Source organism: Dipodomys ordii, unplaced genomic scaffold, assembly GCF_000151885.1.
Source record: "Dipodomys ordii isolate 6190 unplaced genomic scaffold, Dord_2.0 Scaffold8, whole genome shotgun sequence".
In the NCBI taxonomy this organism is placed as follows: Eukaryota; Metazoa; Chordata; class Mammalia; order Rodentia; family Heteromyidae; genus Dipodomys; species Dipodomys ordii.
This window is the reverse complement of record NW_012267224.1, coordinates 22839518-22864908: the sequence shown is the minus strand read 5'-3', so window position 1 is coordinate 22864908 and position 25391 is coordinate 22839518. Positions and strand designations below refer to the sequence as shown.

General features: G+C 36.4%; 1 protein-coding gene across 2 annotated transcripts in view; it reads left to right on the top strand.

The window, feature by feature from the left end:
* Window positions 1–25391, top strand: part of Gabra2 (gamma-aminobutyric acid (GABA) A receptor, alpha 2) — a 115164-nt gene that overhangs the window by 72724 nt on the left and 17049 nt on the right. For both annotated transcript variants that reach the window (XM_013008956.1, XM_013008957.1), the window contains exons 6-7: window positions 4931–5074; window positions 6106–6258. In XM_013008956.1, the coding sequence (XP_012864410.1) occupies window positions 4931–5074; window positions 6106–6258 (297 nt within the window). The remainder of the gene's footprint in view (window positions 1–4930; window positions 5075–6105; window positions 6259–25391) is intronic.

The following is a 25391-nucleotide window of genomic DNA, read 5'->3' as shown; positions in this document are numbered from 1 at the left end:
ACTGTTCTCAAGAAGCTAGTTAGGTAGCTCGATGGTAGTCTCAAATATTTTCATTAGACTGTTCAAAGGATCACTCTTTTAATGTTAGTAAAGAACACTATGAGTAAAAAGAACATAGTTTTAAATGACTAACGTTAAGTCAGGAGCTCTTGGAAAGTTACTATAGATTATTCTCTTTTATCTAGAATATTTTTAAAAATAATAAATTTATTTTTCATTAGCCAAGAATGGATCATACATGGCAGATTCTATTGCTTTCCATCAGTCTGTTGCAAACATTTTCCTCCTTAAAATAAATGTAAAGGAGATGATGTCATTGGATTGTTACATGCAGGCCCTTCCTGCTTACACAGAGCATTTCAAAAGGGCTCTGTGCCTTTGGCAGTTCTTGAGGTCACTGGGTTATGTCTTATATGTCAAGCAGAAGCAAGTGCACTTCCAGAATAATGGAAAGGGGGAAGGTCACGTCAGCTGTTGAGGCCCACAGGACACTTCCAGGCAGATTCAGAATTAAATCCATGAACCCAGCTAAGCAGCTTCTCTCTTGTGTGAGCATGTCCCCTTTTCCAACCTTTTTTTAGAAACTGTGCTTTATCTGACACCCCATCTTTATCCACTTTATGCGGCTTTTGCCTTTTTATTTTTCTCTAGTGAATAGAAGTGCAGAGCCCTCTCTTGATTAAGAATCTGTGTGACTGAAGCATGTGTCAAGAGAAGGGAAAGAATGATGGCTAATGGGAAGGCAAGATGCTCTAATAATTTTGATGATCATCATTTGGAGAGTGAGAAATTCAATCCTGTTTGCTCTGTATATCTGCACAAATGATGTCAACTCTGTTTCCTTTAAGAGCCTCTTATTTGCTTAAGCACAGACCTTCTCTTTATTGTCACAGAAAGCATCCCTTCAATATTGTCATTCTTCCCCACACCATTTAAGACAGTCCGTCATGTTCCACAGCACAAACACAACACAGAAAAACCACAGCACATGCAGCAAGGGCAAACTCCTCAGCATTGCATCGTAAGTGGCATTAGACAGAAACATGACAAGCCTTGGTACCACAGAAATTGTTCATCCAAGATTTATTAGGATATAGAATGGAAAGATTTTTTAGTAGATGCTGCTGCTGCTGCTAATTGTTGTTGTTATTATGATAACATGTATAAATGGTGTGAGGTCTCAGTATTGAAAGTGAGTCAGGCACTGGTGGCTCATATTTACAATCCTGGTGATTCAGGAGGCTGAGAGATGAGGATCCCAGTTTGACCAGCCTGGGCAGAAAAGTCCTGGTGAGATTCTGATCAATTAACCACCAGAAAACTGGAAGTGGTGCTGTGGCTCAAAGTGGTAGAGTACTAGATACGAGGAAGAGCTCAGGGATAGCACCCTGGCCCTGAGCTCAAGACCCATAACTGACCAAAAGAAAAAGAAAGAAAGAAAGTGAAATTAATTTACTTGAAAATACTTTACCTGCCATTGACAAACCCCATAAAGTGCAGATAGAAAGCAATGGAATACTACATGCTTGAGAGTCTAGTTTTCTGATTCCATAATCATCAGGTTAACCCAAAGGTTTTGTTAAGATTCTTTGCTTAAGTAGTATTTACATATTACACTTTTGCACATTTGAGTTTGTACCTACCAGCCACATATTTGTCTATTTATCCTTGTCGATAGCAAGTGTTTGATGCATAAATGCTAAAGGACTGGGCAGCAATTGAAGTGACAGACCGGGAAACAAGCCAGGGCATAGCACGACAACAGAGCGAAGCTTGCCAGAAGCAAGCATGGGTTCTCTTCTAGTCATTCACTCGTCTCTTAATACAAATCCTCAAAAGTGATGCGGTTCTGAAAGCTTGTATAGTTCTGTGTAAGAGAAGCATCTTTTCTACATGCTCACTTCTTGTTGGTTTTCCTCATTCCCTTGATTTCATTTCTTCCTTAATGGAAGTCTATGGTTTATTCTTTATACTACCCATAAAGAAATGTGGGATGTGTCCATCTCTTTAACTCTTTTAGGATAAAAATGAACAGTTAAAAAATAAGTTAGATTTTTTTGGCTCCTAAATATGAGGAGTGAATATCGTAGACTGTAGTAGTATTAATTATTGAATAGAATTAAAATTATTTAAATCAGCTGAATTATGGTGGAATGTACAGTGTACATTTTGGGCAAGCATTTTTCTCTTCACACTCAATTGCCTTGGGGTTCGTCCTTGTGTTCATGTATCAGGGAGTGCCTCAGGTCCACATTTCATGACCTTGTGCTTTGTGTTCTCTCACTAGACCCAATCTAAAAACTGAAATGCAATGGATCCCTAACTAGTAAAATGCAGTAACTGCTGTTATATTTTTATTTGATTTTAGTTATTGGTGATACTGGTGTTTGAACTGAGGACCTTGTGTTCTACCACTTGCCCCATGCCTCTTGCCCTGGTTTTCCTTTAGTTATTTTTGAGTTGGGGTTTTGCTTCCCATTGATGACTGAATGGTGGTTCTCTTGAGGACACACCTAGGCTATGGGCCACACACTATGCGTTTCTTTTCTCTGGGATGGCAGACATATGCCATTGCCTTTAGTTTTTCTCTGTTGTTGGAGTTTGATAAACTTTTCTGAAAGGGCTGGCCTTGAACTATAAGCCTCCCAATGTTAGTCTCCCATGTAATGAGGGGTATAGGTATAAGTCACTGGCATCTGGTTCTGCTCATTTAATAGGCAGTCGAATGGTGTCATTCATTTCCTATAATGTATTCTTGAGTTCTTCCAATTTCCATTTTTCATGTCAATGAATCGCAATTACAATATGGAGTTCATCACTGATCTAATCAGAACAAGCTGAGAATTTGTGATAGACATGAACAAGATAGACTTTGCCTGTCTTACTCATATCTTTCTCATTTCCAAAGAATGCCATCCGTTTTCTAAGCTTTCATTTCATTTATGTTTAAAAGTAACATGAAAAATCAAAAGTGGCATAATCGCAATTACTTTAAAACTCTTATAATTTATTGAGATTCACAAGTGAGGGATATCATGAAGACCTTCTGATACAAAGTGACACTTGCAGTGTAGCTTTTTGATGTGCTCAGTTGTATGGCATTTGCGATTTTATGGAAAAGAGAGAGCCAAGATATGTATTCATGGGGGAAACAAAACAAGCCACTTGATCTGCAAATGATTTTCTTGATAACTGCATTACTAAGTTATTAATTCAGTCATCTCTGTAGAATCATTAGTCATTAATTCAAATTAATTACTAAGCAATTTAGACATTGGAACAACTAGAATTTATTAATATGTAAATATATAAATGTTTTACTAATAAACTACATACATGTAAATATGTATGTACATACACACATTTTTAGAATCCTATTTCAAAATTGTTTCATAAAATAATTAACTTGTGGTTAGAGATGAAGGCAGGTATAGTACAAACAATATTTCACTGATATTAATGTTAGTAACAACAGTTGGAAAGCCAAACAATACTGACATGTATCATGTAGCAAATAAAACACTCATGAGGCTTCATTCTATTATTGATGCTTGAATAGAAACTGACTTGTGATCTTAGATCTTCAATTTACATTCAGTACCCAGACCACCCTAGCAAAGTGGTAATAGGTGAGAAAATATATACGTGGTCTAGAAATGAAATGTTCAGCGTCCTGCTGAGTTGCAGACAAAGATAAGTCAAGAGAAAACTGGTCTTCATTCTCCTCCAATTGACAATGTGACCGTGATACTGACTTCTGTTCAAAGACCAGGTATGACAGATATTTCTAAGTATTCACATGAGTAGAAGCAAATGAAAGTTCTTCAAAAGGTCTTCACTGTAGCAGGAATTATTTTTTCAGTTGTAGAGAGAGACTGCTTGCATAAAGAGTTTATCTGTTCCCAATCAGGTCACACCAGGGGAAAGAAATGTCAGTGCAGAGGATGGTGAAGAGCAGATAGGTTGCCTGAATTCAGCTCAGGAGACATCTCATTTCTACTAACTATGCGTATTTGGCCAAATAAACCAAGGTGTTATCTGTAGTCTATGTGTGTTTTGTATCTTTGGAAATGCATACCTTAACTGTCAAACCTTGGTCCCTTTGGTAATGCATACCTTATATTCATTGACTAACTTAAAATTAATCTATTTACCGACATATTTACAACTTAGTACAAGTATTTAATGTTCTGATTTGTTTTAAATGCTCTGAAATTAGGGAACTGCATTGTTCCATAAAAACTGAGTTTACCTGTTAACTAAGTTTCTTTTATATGCAGAAAACAATATCACTTTGGATTAAGTGGATTATTATTCTCAATTTATGAGTGGCCACAATGCCCAAATCAACTGTTGCCCTTGATTTTATTACTTGTTTCTCATCTTGACCTTCTGTCTTGATAAAGAAAACCATCTTAGAGCACAGAGATTTTTTTTCAGGCTCTAAATATAAATTTGCTCTTTATTTATCAAAAGAAAAGGAATCACAGAAACAGCAGGACATAGGATGAACTAATGCAACCATATACTCACTAGATCTTGTGTTGGAAATGAACTTTACAAATCGGGATGGAAGGGAATGGGAAGTGGTAAACAGGAGAAAATGAGGGATGGGGTAACAGTGTTTAAAAAGCAATGTACTCATTACCTTACTTACATAACTGTAACTCCCAGCTCTGTCCATCACCTTTGAAATAAATTTTTAAAAAGAAGTTATAATGAAAAATTTCTGATACTCATAATTGTCTATTGCTCCATATACTTCATATTAAAGTTTTAAATTCCAAGGATACATTTTACCATAAAATGTGAACTTTAAGCATTCTTATTACGTTGCAATTCTCTGAAATATGTAGACTTTGCTGTTGTATTCAGTCTATTGGTGGTTCATATTAAAGTACTTAAGGCATTTTTTTCTGATTTTCAACAGATGCTTATACAACCTCAGAAGTCACTTACATTTGGACTTACAATGCATCTGATTCAGTACAGGTTGCTCCTGATGGCTCTAGGTTAAATCAGTATGACCTGCTTGGCCAATCAATTGGAAAGGAAACAATTAAATCCAGTACAGGTTAGTAAAATGGATATAAAGAAATCTAGTCCCAAGAAAATCAATAGGTTAAAATCACTGAAAAATAGGTCAGATTGCTTTAAAACGTTGGCTCTGAATGTCCACACACTAGCACTATTCACTGCTTGGGAGCTTTTAAGACATTGAACATCTTAGTCTGCACCCTTCCTAAATCAGGGTTTGCATTTTAATAAGAACCTGAAGAGGTTCGTGTGGATATTAAAGTTTCAGAATTGGCCTAAAATATACCACATATTCAGAAAATGTTTGTCTTCTCAGCCCAGTCCATTTGAACATTTATATTCAAACTTCTTACCACTATTTCCATAACTTTCTAATTCTTTTAACCCCATTCTGCATAATTTGAGATTTTAACTCTTGATTTATTGATAATTACTATTGGCTTGTGTACAAAGGTGTTTCTAAAACCATTCCTTAGGGCCACCCTTATCTAAGAAAAATGAAGTCATATGGACCCATTATCCAACATGCAGTGACAAAACTGAGAGGGTGAGAGAGAAAAGAAGGTAGAGGGACGATCAAATGGAATAGACTGAAGCAAATTAAAAGAGACGCAGAACAGAGAGAATTGGTGATGTGGTTAGAAGTAGAACATCTTGGCCAGAAGACTAGATTTGGAGATGAGGCCAGAGATCAACATTCAAGCAGTCTGGGTGGACTGAATTAGATCAATCTTACCACCCCTGGGAATAGGGCACCTGAGCAGTCAGGATAACACACTATCAGAGAACCTTCAGCATGCCTGAGTCCTGAGAAGTAGACATGACAGAGAGCACAGCTAATACCATGTCATGGAGCCTGGTATTCTACAAGTCTCTTGGTACTATAGATTTTTACATTTTAGTACTTTTGCTGGGATAATGAAATATCTCAAGTTGGTATGGTTTCCGGATATATATGTGATCATTTTATTGATCAGCGACTATACTTTTCTCTAATTCCTTCCATTTCTAAAATGTTCAAACTATTGACGACTAGAGTTCTTTAAGCGTCTTAAATTTTTCTTCCAGGTGAATATACTGTAATGACAGCTCATTTCCACTTGAAAAGAAAAATTGGGTATTTTGTGATTCAGACCTATCTGCCTTGCATCATGACTGTCATTCTCTCCCAAGTGTCATTCTGGCTTAACAGAGAATCTGTGCCTGCAAGAACTGTGTTTGGTGAGTGAATGCTGCGCCTGTCTTGGTGTAGCACATCATGTTTCAAAGTGAACTTTCCAAAATTTCCCTGTCGTCATTCTCACATCTGTTTGTTGTGAGCTATGGGCGAGGCAGTAATGATTTCACTGCAAGCATGAGGAGACTGAGGCTCAGGAAGGTAAAATACAGAAGAGTACCACACTTCTCATAAGGAGTTTAAATTCTAGGCAAATATCCTGGAAACCCATTCTGTCTCTTTGCAGTTTAACCATATGTCTTGTGAGCATTTCTGTCCTTGATAGTTCAAGAAGACTTTTCATAAAAATTTTATTTCAGAATATAACATATTTCTAGTCTTCTTATAAACATAAGATTTTCCTTTCGCTATTAAATGACAAATATAATGTTAGTCCTTTAACGTAGGAAAAAAAGAGAGAGGTGAAGAACATATTCATGTCCATGAGCATGTCTGATTTTCTTGATCAAAACTAGATAGAAGGATTTTGAAAATCCTCCTATTTTCAAAATTAAGTGTATAGAATATCATCCTTCTAGACTTTCTGGTTTTAATTTGATTTTGTTTTGATTTGAAATAAAGGATGTTTGAATTCTAATAAAGACAGCCTGAATAAGAGAAGTTATTTTGTTAGTGTATGAAATATTAAAGTCTACTTTCTTGATTACAACCATGCGGGAGCTGGGCACTGGTGAGTCATGCTTGTAATCCTAGCTGCACAGGATACCGAGATTTGAGGCTCATAGTTCAAAACCAGCCTTGGCAGCCATGGGCTCTTGTGTTTAACTAATCAGCAAAAAGCCAAAAAAGGAGATGTGGCTCAAGAACACCAGCCTTGAATAGAAAAGCCAAGCAAGAGCACAAAATTTTCACTTTAAGCCCCAGTACAGGCAAAAAAAGCAATAAGCAAACCCTTCCAAAACAAATTTAAAAAAGACAAAGGCAGGGTTACTTTTTCTAAAATGCTTGAAATTAAGGTGAATATTTTTATTATTTTACAGCTACACAGATTGTCTTTGTGTTTTTAATCTGTTCATACGGTCAAGAAAGTTATACTGAGAATTTATTTTGTAAGGTACTTCACCAGTCCCTAGAGATTAAATTTAGATAAAATATTGTAACTTTCATTCAAATTACTGAATTAGATGGATGACAGCAGAATAAGTAGAGAGAATAATGGCAATACGAGATAAAGTCATTGTAGAAAAACATATAAAATTGGAAAAGGAGATTACAGAGACAGATGGAAAGGAATATCTAATGGACAATTATTTAAGGAAATGCTTGAAATCAGTTGGATGTAAGTAAGATGGAATTCTGCCTCTCTAGTACAATTAAGAGGATCCAAATGGGTATTGTTAACTTTTCCAGTTTCCAAATATTTATGAAGATTTCTTTTCATTGCCCAGTATACAATGATTCACCTTACCTTGAAAATAACCAGTAAAAATCAAGGATGTAAGTATGGCTCAAATGGTAGAGCACCAAACTAGGAAGTGTGAAGCCTTGAGTACTAACCACATTATTTATTAAAAAATATTGAAAATAGATGATTATAAAATGTGGCATGTATTAATAATGGAATACTATTTGTATACAAAAGGATCAAGTGCAGATATATGCCACATAACTGATGAACATTGAAAACTTTATGTTAAAATTTAAAAGCCAGAATTAAAGGTCACAGACTGTATGTTTCCTTGTATATGAATTATCCAAAAGAGGCAAATCTATAAAGACAGAAAGCCAATTATTGGTTATCAGTATATAGGTAGGAGAAAAGGAAACAGGGTGATTTCTAATATTGTACATTTTTTTTCCTGTGGGCTGATTGAAAAAAAAAACTTGAAAATCCAGAAATGATTGTTTCACAACATTGTGAATGCATAAATGCCACTAAATTTAATGCTTTAAACTGATGAGTTATGCCTAGTACTGATGTATCAGACCTGTTATCCTAGTTACTCAGGAAGCTGAGACCTTAGGATGGCCATACAATACCAGTAGGGCTTTTGCCAGCTAGGGCAGACAAATCCAAGAAACTCCATTTCCAAAAAAAAGCTGGACTTAGAGTCATAGAACAAATGGTAGAACATCAGCCCTGAGCAAAAAAAAAGAGCTACTCCAAATGTACAATGAACTAATTAGAAGATGACAGGTCTTATTAGGTGATGAAAGTCTAGGTAATTTTCTGATGTTGACTTTTCAAAAATTATGACTTCCATATCAAAATAACAAAAAAATCCATTTTTAAACAATAACAATTTGGTAAGTTTCCATTTGTTAGTACAAAATAGCATCACTTTCTATTTTTCCCAAGAACAGCTATCTCAAAGGCACAAAATGCTTTATTTTAGTCAATTATGACTTTGTTTAGAAACTCTCTTCCATAGGCACAGTCACCCGAAGAGCATTTGAGAATGTGCCATGGGTCAGGTGTAGTGACCTGCATTTGTATACTTTTGAATTTGGGTTGGATCTACATTATCCATCCTCTGCCTCTTTGTTCTAATAGCTTAACAGGATTTGAAAAACAAAACGCCAAGTAAGAATGATAGGCTATGATATCAACCCTGAGCCTCTCACTAAATAAAAAACAACAAAAAAACCCAAAAACTTATTTGTATGTTAAATGAATTTTTGTTCTACAACAAGTCATGAGTGGATAAAAGTGTTTACATATTAACTATTTCTCAAGATTTCAACTCAGAGAGATCTTTCATGTACATGTTTCAATTTTTGCAAATTATTGACTCAGAGACAAAACTTATCATGGCCAAAAACAACAGAAAAATTTTCATTTAAGTAAGGAAATGAGGTTAAATGATGTTCAGAGCATTTATGTTTATAATAATTATGTAGAAATTAAAAACAAATGAAATATTGAGTCTAACTGATATTACAGAAAGACCTAAACGTATAGATCAGTATTTGACTCATGAGATAAAATATAACTGTTTATTAATTTCTCACAACAGGTTGTAAGGAAATTGAACTCTTACATTGAATTAAATGAAAGCAAGATTTTATAGCACAAATCATATATACATAGGATATTATGATATTTGTCTCCATTCTGTTTTCTATTCATCATCCCCACTACAAATGTTTGAATAAGTCAAAGTTGTTAGTGTCATGGCTGCCCAATATACAAATGTAATAAATGTATATACATATTTCAGAGATTGGAGATCATTATTAAATGGAAAATGAAAATCCAGATTATATTTGAGCACATCCATTATATATGAATTCATTACTACAGAGGATGAAGTATCTAAAAATCCATATTTTCATGTAAATGGAAGCTGTTCTTAGTGGGGAAAAGCATTTGGGTATAATTTCTTCTGCTAGTTATTCAGAATGCCTTTTAATATGAATATGACTTTTCATGAACATGTATAGATACATGTTTTTTTTAGGGATGGGCAAGTGAAAGATAAACATGCAAAACCTGCCTAGACAAGACTGGTAGGCTGCTGGCTTCCTGACTCCAAGTCGCCTTCCTTCCTGTGCTGTTTTCTGCTTCCTTGTGTGGGTGAACATTATCTGACTGATGCACAGCAGTTACCTAGGCAAAGTTTCTACCCACTCTAAAATTTTCACTTTAAATTCAGTCAGGCTTACAATGTCTCTCCCTGGTGAGAGATCATTAAATCATCTCCAGTTTCTCTGATCCACAACCTTAAATAATCCACCTAAGCTGAAACATAATATACCCCCCCAAAATACCTATTACAGTTAAGAAATCAATATACCCTGAGAGACAGATTCCAAATTTCTTAGCCTCTCAGTTATTTCTAGCCTTCATGCTGTGAGAAGAATAAGAAAATCGTGCAAACAAGACAGTTGTCAGAGATGGCGAAATTATTTTAGAATGTTCATTTGTAATATTAGAGACTGCATTTTATGTATCCATTTTTATGTATTCCATTCCTTTTCTAATTATTTTATCTTTATTGTAAAGGTGATAAACGGGGGTGGGGAGGCGGTTACAGTTACATAAGTAAGGTAATGAGAACATGTGTATTCCACGTCTTTTGTGGTTAGGTAGAAACAGTACAATGTCTTTCAAAGATCGTAATTCAAAGGGACTGCTCTTGTATCTTGTCATGATAAAAGTCTCTTCTGGCTGGGAAGGTGGCTTAGTGGTAGAGTGCTTGCCTTGTATGCATGAGGCCCTGAGTTTGATTCCTTAGCACCACATAAGCAGAAAAAGCTGCAAGTGGTGCTGTGGCTCAAGTGGTAGAACGCTTGCTCACCTTGAGCTGAAGAGCTGAGGGACAGCGCCCAGGCCCAGAGTTCAAGCCCCACAACCGGCCAAAAAAAAGTCTTTTCTGATTTCCTCTTTGGTATTCATGCCCAATCCATTCCACACTGAGTGAACACCTATTTGTCAGCACTGTTCTTGCAGCTTATGAAACATACTTGAACCAAAACAAACACAAGTCTCTTTGTGATGAGGAATTTGCTCTGTGCTTGTGTTGAAGAAAGGACATGGGTCAAGTTTGGATGTTGTGCTTTTAAAGTTCTTGAGAGTAAAATGTGTCCTCATCGCCTACCAATCTCTCTTTATGACACAAGTTGATTGACTAAACTTCTAGCTCTCCTTCTTTTAGTTGTGTAACATTCAAGAGTGTATATAAATAAGAAGTCATTGTGAAAAATTATGACATCACTGATTCTATATTCAAAGTCAAATCAGTTTTGGATATTGGCTATCTGTTTATGCTTTCTTTCCTGTTATTTTTGTCTTAATATGATATTAAATATATGAAAGAGTAAGAACTAATATCATATAAGATGTTCAGTAGGGAGTAGATAGTTGGTAAAAAGAGACAGGAGGTTTAAGTCCTTTACTGCACACAAAGTTCAAGGCATGTGCAAGGACACTGCACACCATACATACAATTTAGAGTAATTAAAAATCCAATGGCTTTGTTTGCAGTGATTATTTTTATTCTTTGTTCTAGGGATTTTTCTGACTCAGATTTACTTTTATACCAGAGAATCTGAATAGAATGGTTTGAGTACAAGGGGAAATTTTTTCCTATATAAAAGAAGTTTATATGTAGGTGGTCCAGGCTCATGTGGCAGCAATATGAGCATCAGGCTCATAGCCTCTTTCTTTCTTTCTTTTTCTTTCTTTCTTTCTTTCTTTGTTTCTTTCTTTCTTTCTTTGTTTCTTTCTTTCTTTCTCTCTCTTTCTTCTTTCTTTCTTTCTTAATTCTTTTTTCTTTCTTTCATTCTTTCCTTTATCCTTCTTTGTTCTCTCCTTCCTTCCTTCCTTCCTTCCTTCCTTCCTTCCTTCCTTCCTTCCTTCCTTCCTTCCTTCCTTCTTTCTTAATTCTTTTTTCTTTCTTTCATTCTTTCCTTTATCCTTCTTTGTCCTTCCTTCCTTCCTTCCTTCCTTCCTTCCTTCCTTCCTTCCTTCCTTCTGTTTTGATATCATTGGGCTATGGTTTGGCTTCGAAAAAGCTATGTTATCACCATATTCTTACCAGAAGGGACAGGTATGTGGAAATGTATGCAGAGAGAGGCAAACACCTTCCAGCCTTCTTCTGCCATGCAATGAACTTGCTCAGCAATCTCTATGTGGTTTTTGCATATACAAGCTTTGTACGAGCTGCATTCGAGGTTGTTGGTTTGTTAGACAAGAGTTCACCAGCAGTCCACCAGCTCTCCACTAAAGACTACCAATTTGGCCACTAATTTACATGTCTTAAATTATTTGATTTTTATCACCAGAAGGCCTGAGAAATTGTCATTTTGAGTAAATTCAATGTTACTGTATTTTAGGTTGACTTTTTGTTATATTGGCTCTTGTGTCTACCTTGGTGCAAATATACTGTCAACATAGAAGCCAAGGTGATCTGTAAGCCAGATCATCTCATTCCTGTGCTCCAAATTATTCCTTAAACCAAAGGCTCAAGAGAAATGAGTTTGTCCTTATTTAGTGTGAACTTCTCTTCCAAACTCATTCTTTCGTCCCTCCTCATTGTCACCCTTCATCTAATATCCACAATGGCAAACTTTTAGTTAAGGAATTAGACATTTACCTACCACCTTTATCTTGGCTCTCTCTTTCTCCAGACATCTGTGTCATGAATTCTTGTTCCTCTTGAAGTCTTTTCTCAATAATCATATACTCATAGTTACAAACTAGACAAGCTGATTTACAAGTGGAACAGTTTCCCATCTTTATTGCTTTTGCTTCTTCAGGCAGACCTACTCTATCTTTTATTTTTGTCCATCACATATATCATCTTGTAACACTCTACCAAAAATATGTTTAGCTATCTCTCCCTAATGAAAAGTTTAACTTCAGGAAGGCAGATATTTGTTTGTTTGTTTGGGTTTTCCTTTCTCTTTTTAACTAAGAAGAACATCGGGCACATAATAGGTTCACAATAGGTATGTGATAACATTGGTGCATGCTGGATAAGAAAAAAGGTATTTCACAGGTATTTAAAAAGAAGTATTCTTGCTGGCGACTCACATCTGTGTTCCTAAAGAAGCTACTCAGGTGGGTGAGATCTGAGGATCACGGTTTGAAGCCAGCATAGGCAGAAAAGTCAGTGAGACTCTTTTTTTTTGTTGCTCTTAATGTATATGTTTTTATTGTAAAGATACTGTACAGAGTGGTTACAGTTACATGAGCAAGTTAATGAATCCATTTCCTATCAAGCATTGTTACCTTCTCCTTTATTTTCCTCTATCATCCATTCCCTCTCCACCTCCCCAACTCCTCCCTCCCCCCCTGTAAAGTTGTAAAGTTTGTTTTTAACATAGTGTTTTGTGCATATCATTGTTTTAATGGATCATCCTGTAGCCTTATTTCAGCATTTTGTTATTTCCCTTCCCCTCCGCAAGTTAGAAAAATGTATATACAAGATACAGGCCACTGGAATCAAATACAGTGACAACAGGGGTTGTACCATGAGGGAAGAACATACAAAGAAACAAAAAAATCACATAGTACATTACAAATACATTAAAAAGAACAACAAGAAAGATAAAATATCTTGTGTCCCTATGTTGGGGTTCATTTTGCTTAGCATCAGGTTATATGATCATATGTACATAGCCTTTGACCTCTTCTGCTTGTCCTAGTTATTGCAGATAAGGGAAACCATGGGACCTGTTTCTTTGAGTCTGGCTTACTTTACTTAATATAATTATTTCCAATTAACTAATCAGACTAGGCAGGATGTGGTGCTGTGGCTCAAGTGATACAGTGCTAGGCTTGAGCACAAAGAGCCTCAAGGACAGCACCCAGACCCTGAGTTCAAGCCCAGGACTGGCAAAAAAAGTGTTTTCTATCGATGAGAAAAATTGTACCATTGCATGTTCTGAGCATTAATATATAGTTTTATTGAAGTGAATAGGACCACTTAGTACCCATAAACAATAAGTTTCTTGTATAATAGCCATAATGTGTTACATAATTTGGAGGGAAGCAGTAAATGATTCCACTTTTGGAAACAATTCTAAACAGAATACTTTTACATAGTTATGTGTGAATTTGTACAATTATATGGGCTAGTATTTCCCACTGGTTACGAAAAAAAAAAGCTGAAGTTTTGGTAAAGCAGAGCCTTGCTGGTAACCCTTGAGTGGAACTGAAGTGTAGATTCCCCTTTAGGTGTATGATGTTCATTTACCCTATCTTGTACCACTCTATTGCTCACTTGGCCTGAGTTGAATTCCTGCCTAGATCCTGTTGTTATATTTGCCCTCTGTTGAGCAGGGATGCAGAGATAGGAAAGAGTATTGCACAAACCCAGGACGAAACAACCACTGCCCAAGAGAAAATAGCAGAAAGTCACATGAATACAGGTTTCACCTTTCTACAGGGCAACCAGAGAAGAAGATATCAACAAATTGAATTGGAAGTTGGCTAGGAGATGACAGAGGAAGGAGAATGTCTTATGATGGCTGGATAGGATACAGAATGTGCAGGAAGCCTAGGATAGGGCAGAAATACTTTCAGCCAAACTCATTCCCGGTCCCTGTCTTCCAGAAGTCATGGGCTTCATGGTGCTGCAGGAGCTCCCCTGGCAGTGCAGGATTGACTCTGGCAGAAGGCAGCACATGCTGATCAGATGCAAGCTGCCAGCCCATCAGCTGCCCTTCTCCCTGCTGCTGTCAGAGTCTTGTCTTTGTCTGCCCCACCGCCAATTAGGAATGTGACTGAAGCACAAGCCACTAATAATCTATGACAAGGGAAATTAGAGAGTCTTGCTAGTTCCTCTTCAGGCTGAGAAATTGTACTCAGTAAAGCTTGACTGATAGGAATGAATTACTATGATGTGATGGAAAAGGCATAGGATCATTACAGTATATGCAATGGCTTTGTTGCTTTTTACATTAATTTTGGAGTTTTGATAGGGATAAGTAATAATTACCTTAGCATAATTGTAATTACTCATGACATAAGACCAGTTAACCCACTTCCATTTACTAGACTGAAATCTATGAAACAATAGTGATGACATACTAAAAAAGTAGCATAGATTAAACATCTTCTATATTTAATACATTGAGCAGGGCATGTTAAACATGCTAATTAATTCAGAAATAAAAAAGAATCCACAGTTAGGGACAAGAATATTGAGACACAGAATTGTTCATAGGCTACTGCTCAATTATCAAACAACAGCACAAAGAAAGAACTTGACCCAAGAATGATCTGACTTTAATGCTTTGCTCCAGCAAATTACTTTTTCCTCTTTTTATTTTTTATTGCTGGTCCTGGGGCTTGAACTCTGAGCCTGGGTGCACTATCCTCAAGCTCCTTTGGCTCAAAGCTGGCACTCTACCACTTGAGCTACAGCACCACTTCCAGCTTTTACTGGGATTCATGAGCCGTAAGTCTCATGAATTGCCTTGACCCAGCTGACTTCAAACTCAAAGCTCAGATGAATTTCGTTGATTGCTTCATACATGCATAATTTCTTTCCACATACCAAGTTCACTAAATGTAGTTCAGAATCTGAATAAAGGTTGGATTTGTATTCTAGTTAACATTTTGGGTATTTTTTATACCTTTACCTGTAACAGAACTTGTTGCTGTACGAGTACAGGGATAGTAAGTAATGAAAAAAAAGGCTTTCAAAGATTTGTTCTAGCTATGATAAATAATGCTGCAATTAACATAGTTGTGCTGGTAGCTTTAGTGTGGTCTTGTTTGTAAACATTTGGGTAAATGCCCAAAAGTGGGATTGCTGGATCATAGGGGAGCTCTATGTGGAGTCTTTTGACGAACCTCCATACTGCTTTCCAAAGTGGTTGAACAAGTTTACACTCCCACCAACAATGAAGTAAGGTTCCGTTCTGTCCACATCCCCTCCAGCATCTGTTGTTATTAGAGTTCTTGATTTTTGCCATTCTAACTGGGGTGAGGTGGTATCTCAATGTTGTTTTGATTTGCATTTCTTTTATGGCTAGGGAGGTTGAGCATTTCTTCATGTGTCTATTGGCCATCCTTTCTTCTTCAGAGAAGTTTCTCTTTAAGTCATTAGCCCATTTATTTATTGGGCAGTTGTTTCTTTGAGGATTTGTTGTTGGGGGTTTAATTTTTTGAATTCCAAGTATATTTTAGATATGAGACCCAGATGCCCCTCAGTAGATGAATGGATCAAGAAAATGTGGTATATATACACAATGGAATTCTATGCCTCCATCAGAAAGAATGACATTGCCCCATTTGTTAAGAAATGGAAAGACTTGGAAAAAATTATATTAAGTGAAGTAAGCCAAGCCCAAAGAAACATAGGTCCCATGGTTTCCCTTATTTGCAATATCTAGTATATGTATGAGTCAAGCAGAAAAGGTCAGATAAGGTGATGTTAGGAAAATGAACCCTAAGATATGTATTTAAATGTTTTTTTCTTTCATGCATTTGTTTCTAACGCATTTATAAGATTATTTCTTTGTTGCTTTGTATGTCCTTTCCCCTGCTTTCACTGTATTTGATGTAGGTATAATTTGTGCAGGGGAAGGGGAAAAACAAGTCGTTTAGGTAAGGATACAGGTGGACCCGCAACAATGAGAAGTACAAGTTGTCATGTCGAAAACGAACTTTACAACTTTGGTGAGGGGGGGGGATTCGGTGGGGGGGCTGAAGGGGAGGCTGGAAGGGATAGGAAGGGTAAACAAAGGAGGAGGCTACAATGCTTGATAAGAAATGTACTCACTATCTTGCCCATGTAATTGTAACCCCTCTATACAGTATTTTCACAATAAAAAACAAAACAAAACAAAACAAAGTTCTGTTCTATCCAAGAGAACTAGTCTGAATTTTTAGGGACAATTAATCTGATTAACCTGTATGGTTACTTACATTAACATTGAGTTGGTCATTAGAAATCCTGCTTTAATCTGAGGTAAAGAATTTGTTTATCACTTTTGATGATATTTACTAAACTCATGCCCCATAGTATCTTGATCCTAAAATTTGTCTGTGAAGACTTTATAAATATATGAGGGAGATTACAGAGAGAGAGAGAGAGAGAGAGAGAGAGAGAGAGAGAGCGTGTATACTGCTACTGTTGCTTAAATTTAAGGCCTCATGCTCATTTGGCCTTTTCTCTCAAGGCTGGCTCTCTCACATTTGAGCCACATTTCTACTTCTGGCTCTTTGGTTGTTAATTAGAAACAAGGTTCTTTTAGATTTATCTTCCTGGGCTCTCTTTAATCTGGGGATTTCAGATTCCATCCTTCTTAGTAGCCAGTACTACAAGCATGAGCCACCAAAGCCCAGTAAAGAGAGATTGTTCTTATTTTGTTTTAGTTTTATTGTTTCATAGATGCAGTCTTCATCTATGTTTGAAATCTTAATGTAGAAAATAATGACTTCTCTACTGTGATTATTGTCTTTTTACAGGATTAGGTCACCACTAACTAGTGAAATATTTACTTTCACTAGAGCAAAATTATGAGTACATATTTATTCTTAGCCTATAATTCTCAAAAAAGAATAAAAACTATTATTTATTTTTAATATGGTCTATTTTTTAAGAAAATAATTTCCAGCTGGGTAACTTTTGTGATAAAATTCTCTAACAATGCATTATTCATCGTGAATAACATAATCTCTTCTTAGTTAAATCACCTCAGGGAGTTATAAGAAATCTCCCAAACTATTAACATTTACACAGTCATCCTACATCTTATGGCAATACAATTTACAAGATTGAAATAGAAAAGGAATTGATAGCAATAGGAAATTTGTACAGAAGAAAGCTTGCTTTGGTCTGCTGTTCTTTTATTGTCTCACTACAGCCATGACAACCATATTATTTTAATATGAAACCATATAGTTGCAATATCATTATGTCTCTTGGAAGTTGTCAAACCACACGGGGTGAAGGAGCAGGCATATAGAGATTTTAGCCATGTATATTTGACTATTCTTAGACCAAAGCTTTCCTAATTCAGAAACTCTAGTCCATTCTATATTCCATGTGAACCTGGATGTGAATCACACTAGATTGCTTGGAAATCACTTTTCAAAAGCAACAGATTATGAATTGTTACATTATTACCATGAGATATTGGTCTTAAGTCATAATAATACTGCTGAAAAAAATGTTAGCATCAGGCTATCACATTTTGACTAACTATACCACATGTTAGTAGTAGCAATCTAGGAACAGAATAGTTCCATTGATGTAGGGTTTAATGGGAGTAGAATTAGTGAATCCACTTGAAAAAGATCCTAGATTTTGTTGGAATGATGGAACAATGGTAAAGAATCTAGTTTAAGGCTCCATTGCTCTTTTTGTATGAGCCACATTAAATTCTTTCTCAAGGTAAGAAAGGATTAGCTAAATCAAAATAATGATAATAAAAATAATAACAATAGCAACAACAGCACAATAATAATAGCCAAGTGCCAGTGGCTCTTGTCTGCAATCCTAGCTACTCAAGAGGCTGAGATGAGAGGATCATGGCTCCAAGACAGTTTGGGCAGGAAAGTCCATGGGACTCTTGTCTCCAATTAACCACCAGAATGCAGGAATTGGCACTGTGGCTCAAGCCTTGAGTAAAAAAAACTCAGAGACAGTGCCCAGGCCTTGTGTTCAATCCCCATGACCAACAAAATAAATAAATAATAGTAATAATAATAATAATAATTGTTATTATTATTATCACCACTTCAGGCTTTCTTGGTAGCTACTTAATAGTGTCCTTTGATTTTTTTTAAACTACCACTAGATGGGACTCCTGTGTCCCTCATTAGTAAGTTCAGTCTTTTTATGCTATTTGCTTGGGGGTCTAATGAGCTTAGTGCCCTGCATCTTGTATATACACTTCTCTAATTCGGGAAAGGGGAGGGAAAAAATAAAATGCTTAAATAAGGAGACAGGTTGATACAATGAAATGTATAAACACTATGTTGAGAATGAACTTTACAACTTCAGTGAGGGTTGTATGGGGGGAGGTGGGGGAGGGTAGTTGTGGAGGAGGGAGGGAAGGGATGGTAGGGGGAAAACAAAAGAGGAGGTAACAATGCTCCATAGGAAATGTACTCATTACCTTGCTCGTGTAATTGTAAACCCTCTGTACAGTATTTTCACAATAAAAAATTGTACAAACAAAACAAAACAAGGAAATTCTAACTGTGTAGTAGATAGGTTCTATAAATGTCTATAAATGCACATCATACTTCCCATTTTAGAGATACAACAATTGAGGCTCAGAATTAAAGGAGAGATGGGGGAAGAAAGAGAGAATGATATTTGTAAAGCAACTTTATTATACTAGGTATATATACTTATATTTTATCTTCCCAACCATCCAGAAAAACATATTTCCATTCTAAAGGTGAGGAAAGGAAATTCTATCTATCTATCTATCTATCTATCTATCTATCTATCTATCTATCTATCTATCTATTTAGAGTCTGGGAGAGGTTCCCTTAACTTTTTTTTAAAAAATTATTTTATTGTAAAGATGCTTGCTGTATGGAGGGGCTGCAGTTACATGAGTAATGAGTATGTTTCCTGTCCAGCATTGTTACCGCCTCCTTTGTTGTTCTCCCACTGTCCCTTCCCTCCCCCACCTCCCTTGCTCCTCTCACACAAAGTTGTAAAGTTCATTTCTAATATACTGTCCTGTGGGTATCCTCGTTGCAATGGGTCATCTTGTGTCCTTGTTTCAGCGTTTTGTTATTCCCCTTCCCCTCCCCAAATTAGACAAATGTATATACAAGATGCAGGGCACCAAAGCAAGTACAGTGACAACGGGGGATATACTGTTGGGTTTTTTGTTTGGTTTTTTATTTTTTTTTCCCTAAAACCTAGTGCTCTCTGGCTTGAGCTGTAACTCCATTTCTAGAAAGAGGAAAATCTTGAAGCTTAGCAAGCTCACACCATTGCTGTGGCGGCGGCACGGGCCAAACCTCTCCCTGGTTTTAGTGTCTATTTTTCTCTAAACATATCTTTTCACAAAGTATTATTTATCTACTTATTAGTAATTTATTTAAGTATTCATTTGTTTTATCCTTTAGCAAGGATTTATTTTCGTATATCAGGGTAAAGTAGTAGGGGGAAATAGAGAAAAAGAGAGACAGAATCTTGTTTTGCTCTCTCCATGCAGGAAATAGGAGTTAAAGAGCCCTTCTTAAGAAAGTTAAAACACTTCAGTGCATAACAAGTTTTAAAACCTATAATGATCTCAGAGAGTGTGTACCAGTAAAATATAGGTGTTAGACAAATGATATTAAAAGAGAAATGATGTGGCTATGTAAATGACCTTGAAAACTTATAATACAGTGGTAAAACATGGAGAGTGTACAGCCAGGCGGTTTGCTTTTCGATCTTACCACTAGTGTTTGGTAACAGTAGGATCTTCAGAAAGTTTGTAAAGCTTGCTTAGCTTCAGTTTCCTTGTGTCAGTGAGGATAAAATATACAACAAGTTTGCTATGAGGACTGTAGAAATACATGGAAATGAGAGGAATTGACATTTAGTAAATGCTTTATGTCATGTTTTTAAACTGTTCTACTTAGAATAATGAAAGATGATGAGACTTATGGACAAAGTCATCAATTGGTAGAATTTAAAAATTACATTTTCCTGTGGAAATCATGTCTGTTTCGTTCTAAGGTTTATACAGTTCTGAACTCGTAGGTCTCTATTTATGGAATAACACATGTTTTCTTAGTGTGACTATTTACAATTATATGAAGTTAATTCTTTCATCCAAGAAAACAATGGACAATGAATAGCTACCATGGCTGGAATATGAACTGAGTGGCAGTACTTCAAGGAGAGTATTTGCCTTCAAGCTACACAGAGTGTGTGGCCATAAGACAGACATGCAAATAAGTGAGTGAAATAAAGGGTCATAGCGGCTGGAGAGAAACAGTACAAAACATGCTAATTGCAAAAAAAGAGAAGCAGTTGTCTCTAAGGAAGCCAGAGAAGCCCACAGGAAAGAATCACATCAAGCTTTGTGGATTAGCCTAATGGAAAAGGCCAAATTTAAAGCACAAGGTACCCAGATATCAAGAGCAACATGGAACATGTTGTGAACAAGTTCCATATCTATGTCTATATTTCAGACATGGATTTATGTTATTTAAGCATGGCTTTATATCACATTTTAAGGCTACTGAGAAGTACTTTAAGGGTATTTTTTTGCTTTTGAAAAAATAATTTATTTATTTATTTTTATTGTGAAAATTCCGTACGGAGGAGTTACAATTACATGGGCAAGATAATGAGTTCATTTCTTATCAAGCATAGTTGCCTCCTCTTTGTTTCCCCTTCCTATCCCTTCCCATACTCCCCCCACCTCCCCCGCCCCGATCCTCCCCCCCCACCAAAGTTGTAAAGATTGTTTTTCAACATAACGACTTGTACATCTCATTGTTGCAATGGGTCCACCTGTATCCCTAGTTAAATGATTTGTTTTTGCCCTTCCCCTCCACAAATTATACCAACATCAAATACAGTGAAAGCAGGGGTTATACCGTGGAGGAGGGACATACAAAGCAACATAGAAATCATCTTATAAATACGTTAGAAACAATTGCATGAAAGGAAAAAAAAATACATTTGAATACTTACCTTAGGGTTCATTTCCCTAACATCAACTTATCTGACCTTTTCTCCTTGACTCAGACATATACTAGTTATTGCAAATAAGGGAAACCATGGGACCTATGTTTCTTTGGGCCTGGCTTACTTCATTTGATATGATTTTTCCAAGTCTTTCCATTTCCTAACAAATGGGGTCATGTCATTTTTTCTGATGGAGGCATAGAATTCCATTGTGTATATATACCACATTTTCTTGATCCATTCATCTACTGAGGGGCATCTGGGTTGGTTCCATATCTTATATTTTAAGCAAGGAAGTAACATAGGCACATTTTAGTTTGGATTATTTGGGTAAATATTGCATTCAATAAGTCAAATAATGGAGTGAGAGTGTATGCAGTTATTTAAATAATTTACATCATTCAGATGACATCCAAGAGGTGTGTTCATAACACACATGTGTAATGTGAATATATATACATTATGCACATGGATGTATACACACGTATACAAGTAATGAATTGTAATATATTAAGATGCATTATGCCATGGGAATGTTAAGAATGCTATCCGATAACAGATAGGACTCAAATTGAATTGGAGAATTTCTTTATCCTCACAACTTGAGGTTCCACACTGATCCCCACATTTTGGATCACATATTTAGTATATTTTCATATTAATGCTGACTGCAAAGATACTTCATTTTGTACATGAAAGATCTTTGACATCTTACTGATATAATATCTAGGATGTACAGATGCAAAATTGGTTTTATTTGAGTAACATTGTGGGAATTTTTCTTACTTTCAATCTTATGATTTTTCTTCTTTAGTTGAAAACATTAAAAATACTTTAGCCTAACTGTTTTCAAAATAATAATGAGCCAGGCTCCGGTGGCTCATGCCTGTAATCCTAGCTATTCAGGAGGTTGAGATCTGAGGATCATGGTTCAAAGCTAGCCTGGGCAGGAAAGTCTGTGAGACTCTTTATCTCCAATAAACCACTCAGAAAACTGGAAGTGGCGCTGTGGCTCAAGTGGTAGAGCGCTAGCCTTGAGCTGAAGAGCTGAGGGACAGCGCCCAGGCCCAGAGTTTAAACCTCAGGACTGACAAAAAAAAAAAAGTATAATGAAAACAGTTAAGGTTTTGGTCAGAGGATTTAGGCAAACTTCAGATACATAGTGATTAAGTACTTTGAATTCTTGAATTCTCATTTTTAGCAGGTTATTTCAAAATGATATTGACACAACAATATCATAACATCCTTCTAAAATTGCATTAAAATTCATTTTAACTTAGATTTATATGGTTTCAGATTCCTCTTCTGAAGAGTAAGTGATAAGCCAAACAGTAAACTACAAAAGGAACTGAGTTACCCATTTAAAATTTTCTGGCCATATTTAGAGAGTTATGAATTTAACTTGAGTATCACTCATCTGGTGATGTTAGTTTATTCCTTAATTCCCAAAGATCACCTATATACAGAAATAAAGGCAACATCTTAATACAAAATATTACCCAGTTTTGATTATTTTTCAATTTCAACTACTCAGAACAAAATTAAAAGAAAAGAAAGAAAAAAAATCTAGAAAAGCAAAGGATAATTTTTTTTCCTCCTCTGGTTTATTCCTTGTAATCTCTGTTTCTGGTTTCAGTACCCTTTTGTCTTGTATATACGTTTATCTGATTTGAGGAAGGGAAGGGGAATCATAGAAAGGTGGGACAACACATTCATGATGCTCACTAGACACTGTTTTGGAAGTGAACTTTACAACTTGGGAGAAAGGGGAGTCTGAAGGAGGGAAAGTAGGAGAAAATGAGGGAGGGGATTAACAACGTTGAAGAAAAAATGTACTCAGTACCTTATTTATGTAATTGCAACCCCTCTGCATATCACTTTTACAATAAAATTAAATAAGAAAACCAAAAGATAAACTTCTGACTAATACCAAGGTAAGTTCTAACAGGATCCTGTATTCACATGAGGACCCTGAGCTTCAGATTTCAGGGCTGACATGTGAAGAGTTTGCAACTTGTCACCTCTATTCTTACAACACGATGAGGCTGAACACACTGGAGACTAGAGACTTTTAATGCATTCACAAGAGAGTGGAGGTGACAGGCAAACTGCCATCCCAAATTGTGAAGAGGCAGGCATGCTCAGTGCCATGCCGCCAAAATCTCCTTACCTGGAAGAATCACTGCAGACACCATATGCTGCAAGGAACACGTTCACAGTAATTTTGATGAATTGCTGGGCATTGAGTGTCCTAGTGTGAGAACAAGAAATTCATCAAGTCAGCCTTATGATAGGAATACCACATGTTCACTGGCTTTAAGTGTAAGAATCATACCAGCTATTCCAGGTAAAAGGTCTAATAAATATCCTTCTTTAGTAAGGCAGGGAAAAGGGTCAGTGAGGAGTAATTATTCTGAAATATTCCAAGACCTTTCTCCTTATCCAAAACCTACCTTCCAAGGAAGAGACTTAGCCAAGTTTGCAGATGGAAAGCCATCTTCCTGTAATCTAGCCAGCCCTTCTAGCTTTACTGCCTCAGGGAAGTATGGACATGAAGAAACCCACCCCATGCTTGTCAACAGTCAGGGCTTCAAGAAAGAAAAATTAGAAATGGTATGTCTAAGAAAGGAAATAGGGGAATAGAGAAACACTTGTGAATGGCTGAGTTACACATCAACTAGAAGATTGAGATTTCATCAGATCATAGAATGCCCTTTTTCCATTGCCACCCATCAGTGGGTTCCCATAAGATAGCAACGGCTAACAACAGAAAGAACTTCAGGATGCAGATTCTCTCTGAGGATCCCTAGAAACAGTTGAAAATTTAGAAGGGCAAGGTAACCACAATAGGAAAGGAGTTTAACTCTTGGAGCACCAACATTCAACACTACAGACATTACACCGAACACCTTGTAAGTTGTACATAAAGCTTAGTAGATTATTTATCTCAGCGCTTCTTACCCAATCAACATAGACCATTTTCTTTTTTTGGGGGGGTCTGGTCGTGGGGCCTGAACTCTGGGCCTGGGCACTGTCCCTCAGCTCTTCAGCTCAAGGCTCGCACTCTACCACTTGAGCCACAGTGCCACTTCCGGCTTTTTTTTTCTTTTTGCTTATGTGGTGCTGGAGAATTGAACCCAAGGCCTCATGCATGCAAGGCAAGCGCTCTATCTCTGAGCCACCTTCCCAGCCCCATAGCCCATTTTCAAGAAAAGATTTTAACACATGGAAGAAGGAAAAATAAAGACAAATACAAGAATAAGAAACAAAACAAAAATCAAAACTATGACATACATGTTGAAATTATTGGATAGAGAATAGAAATTGTGTTTGATTACAATGTCTAGGATTTTAATGGCTCTAGTGGAAAGAATTAAAATGTAAAAGGTACATAATATAAGAGTTGTAGCACTAAGAAATAAGTGAATGGGAGGCAGAAAACAGCAATGGAAATGGAGAGTACATTTGGTAGGCTCAGGAAAGAGCTCAGCATGGCTGAGGAAAAATTACTACAAAAGAAATCAGGAACTTCCCCAAGTGAAGTTTCAAAGTTAAACAACAATAAAGCAAAACACAAGGAACTGACTACAATTTCCGCAGACATAACTTTCACAGCTGGAATATCAGGAAGAAAAGTGAGAATAAGGCAACAGAAACATTTGAGTCAATAAAGGCGGACAACATAAATATAAATTGTAGACACCAAACCATAGACCCAAAGAGCCCATAGCACACCATGAAGGATTAAATTTATTTATAAAACAAAATCAGTTCATATACTCAAATTTCAGGAAGCTAAAGAAAAACTATTGACAAAAATAATGGAGAAAGAAGACAAAACAAAAACCAATGAATAAAAAATATCTTCACTTTATTAAGAAAGAATATTGTACGGATCTTTTGCTTTTTTTGCCTTTTTATATGGGGTTCATCCCTTCTGTGAAGTACTTATGTTCCGATTTTCCACCTTACACCCCTCTTTCCATTCCTCTGCTTTTACATGCCCCTGGGTTATACACATACTATTTTCTAGTTCAGTATTGTCTTCCCTTCTCTAGTGACTC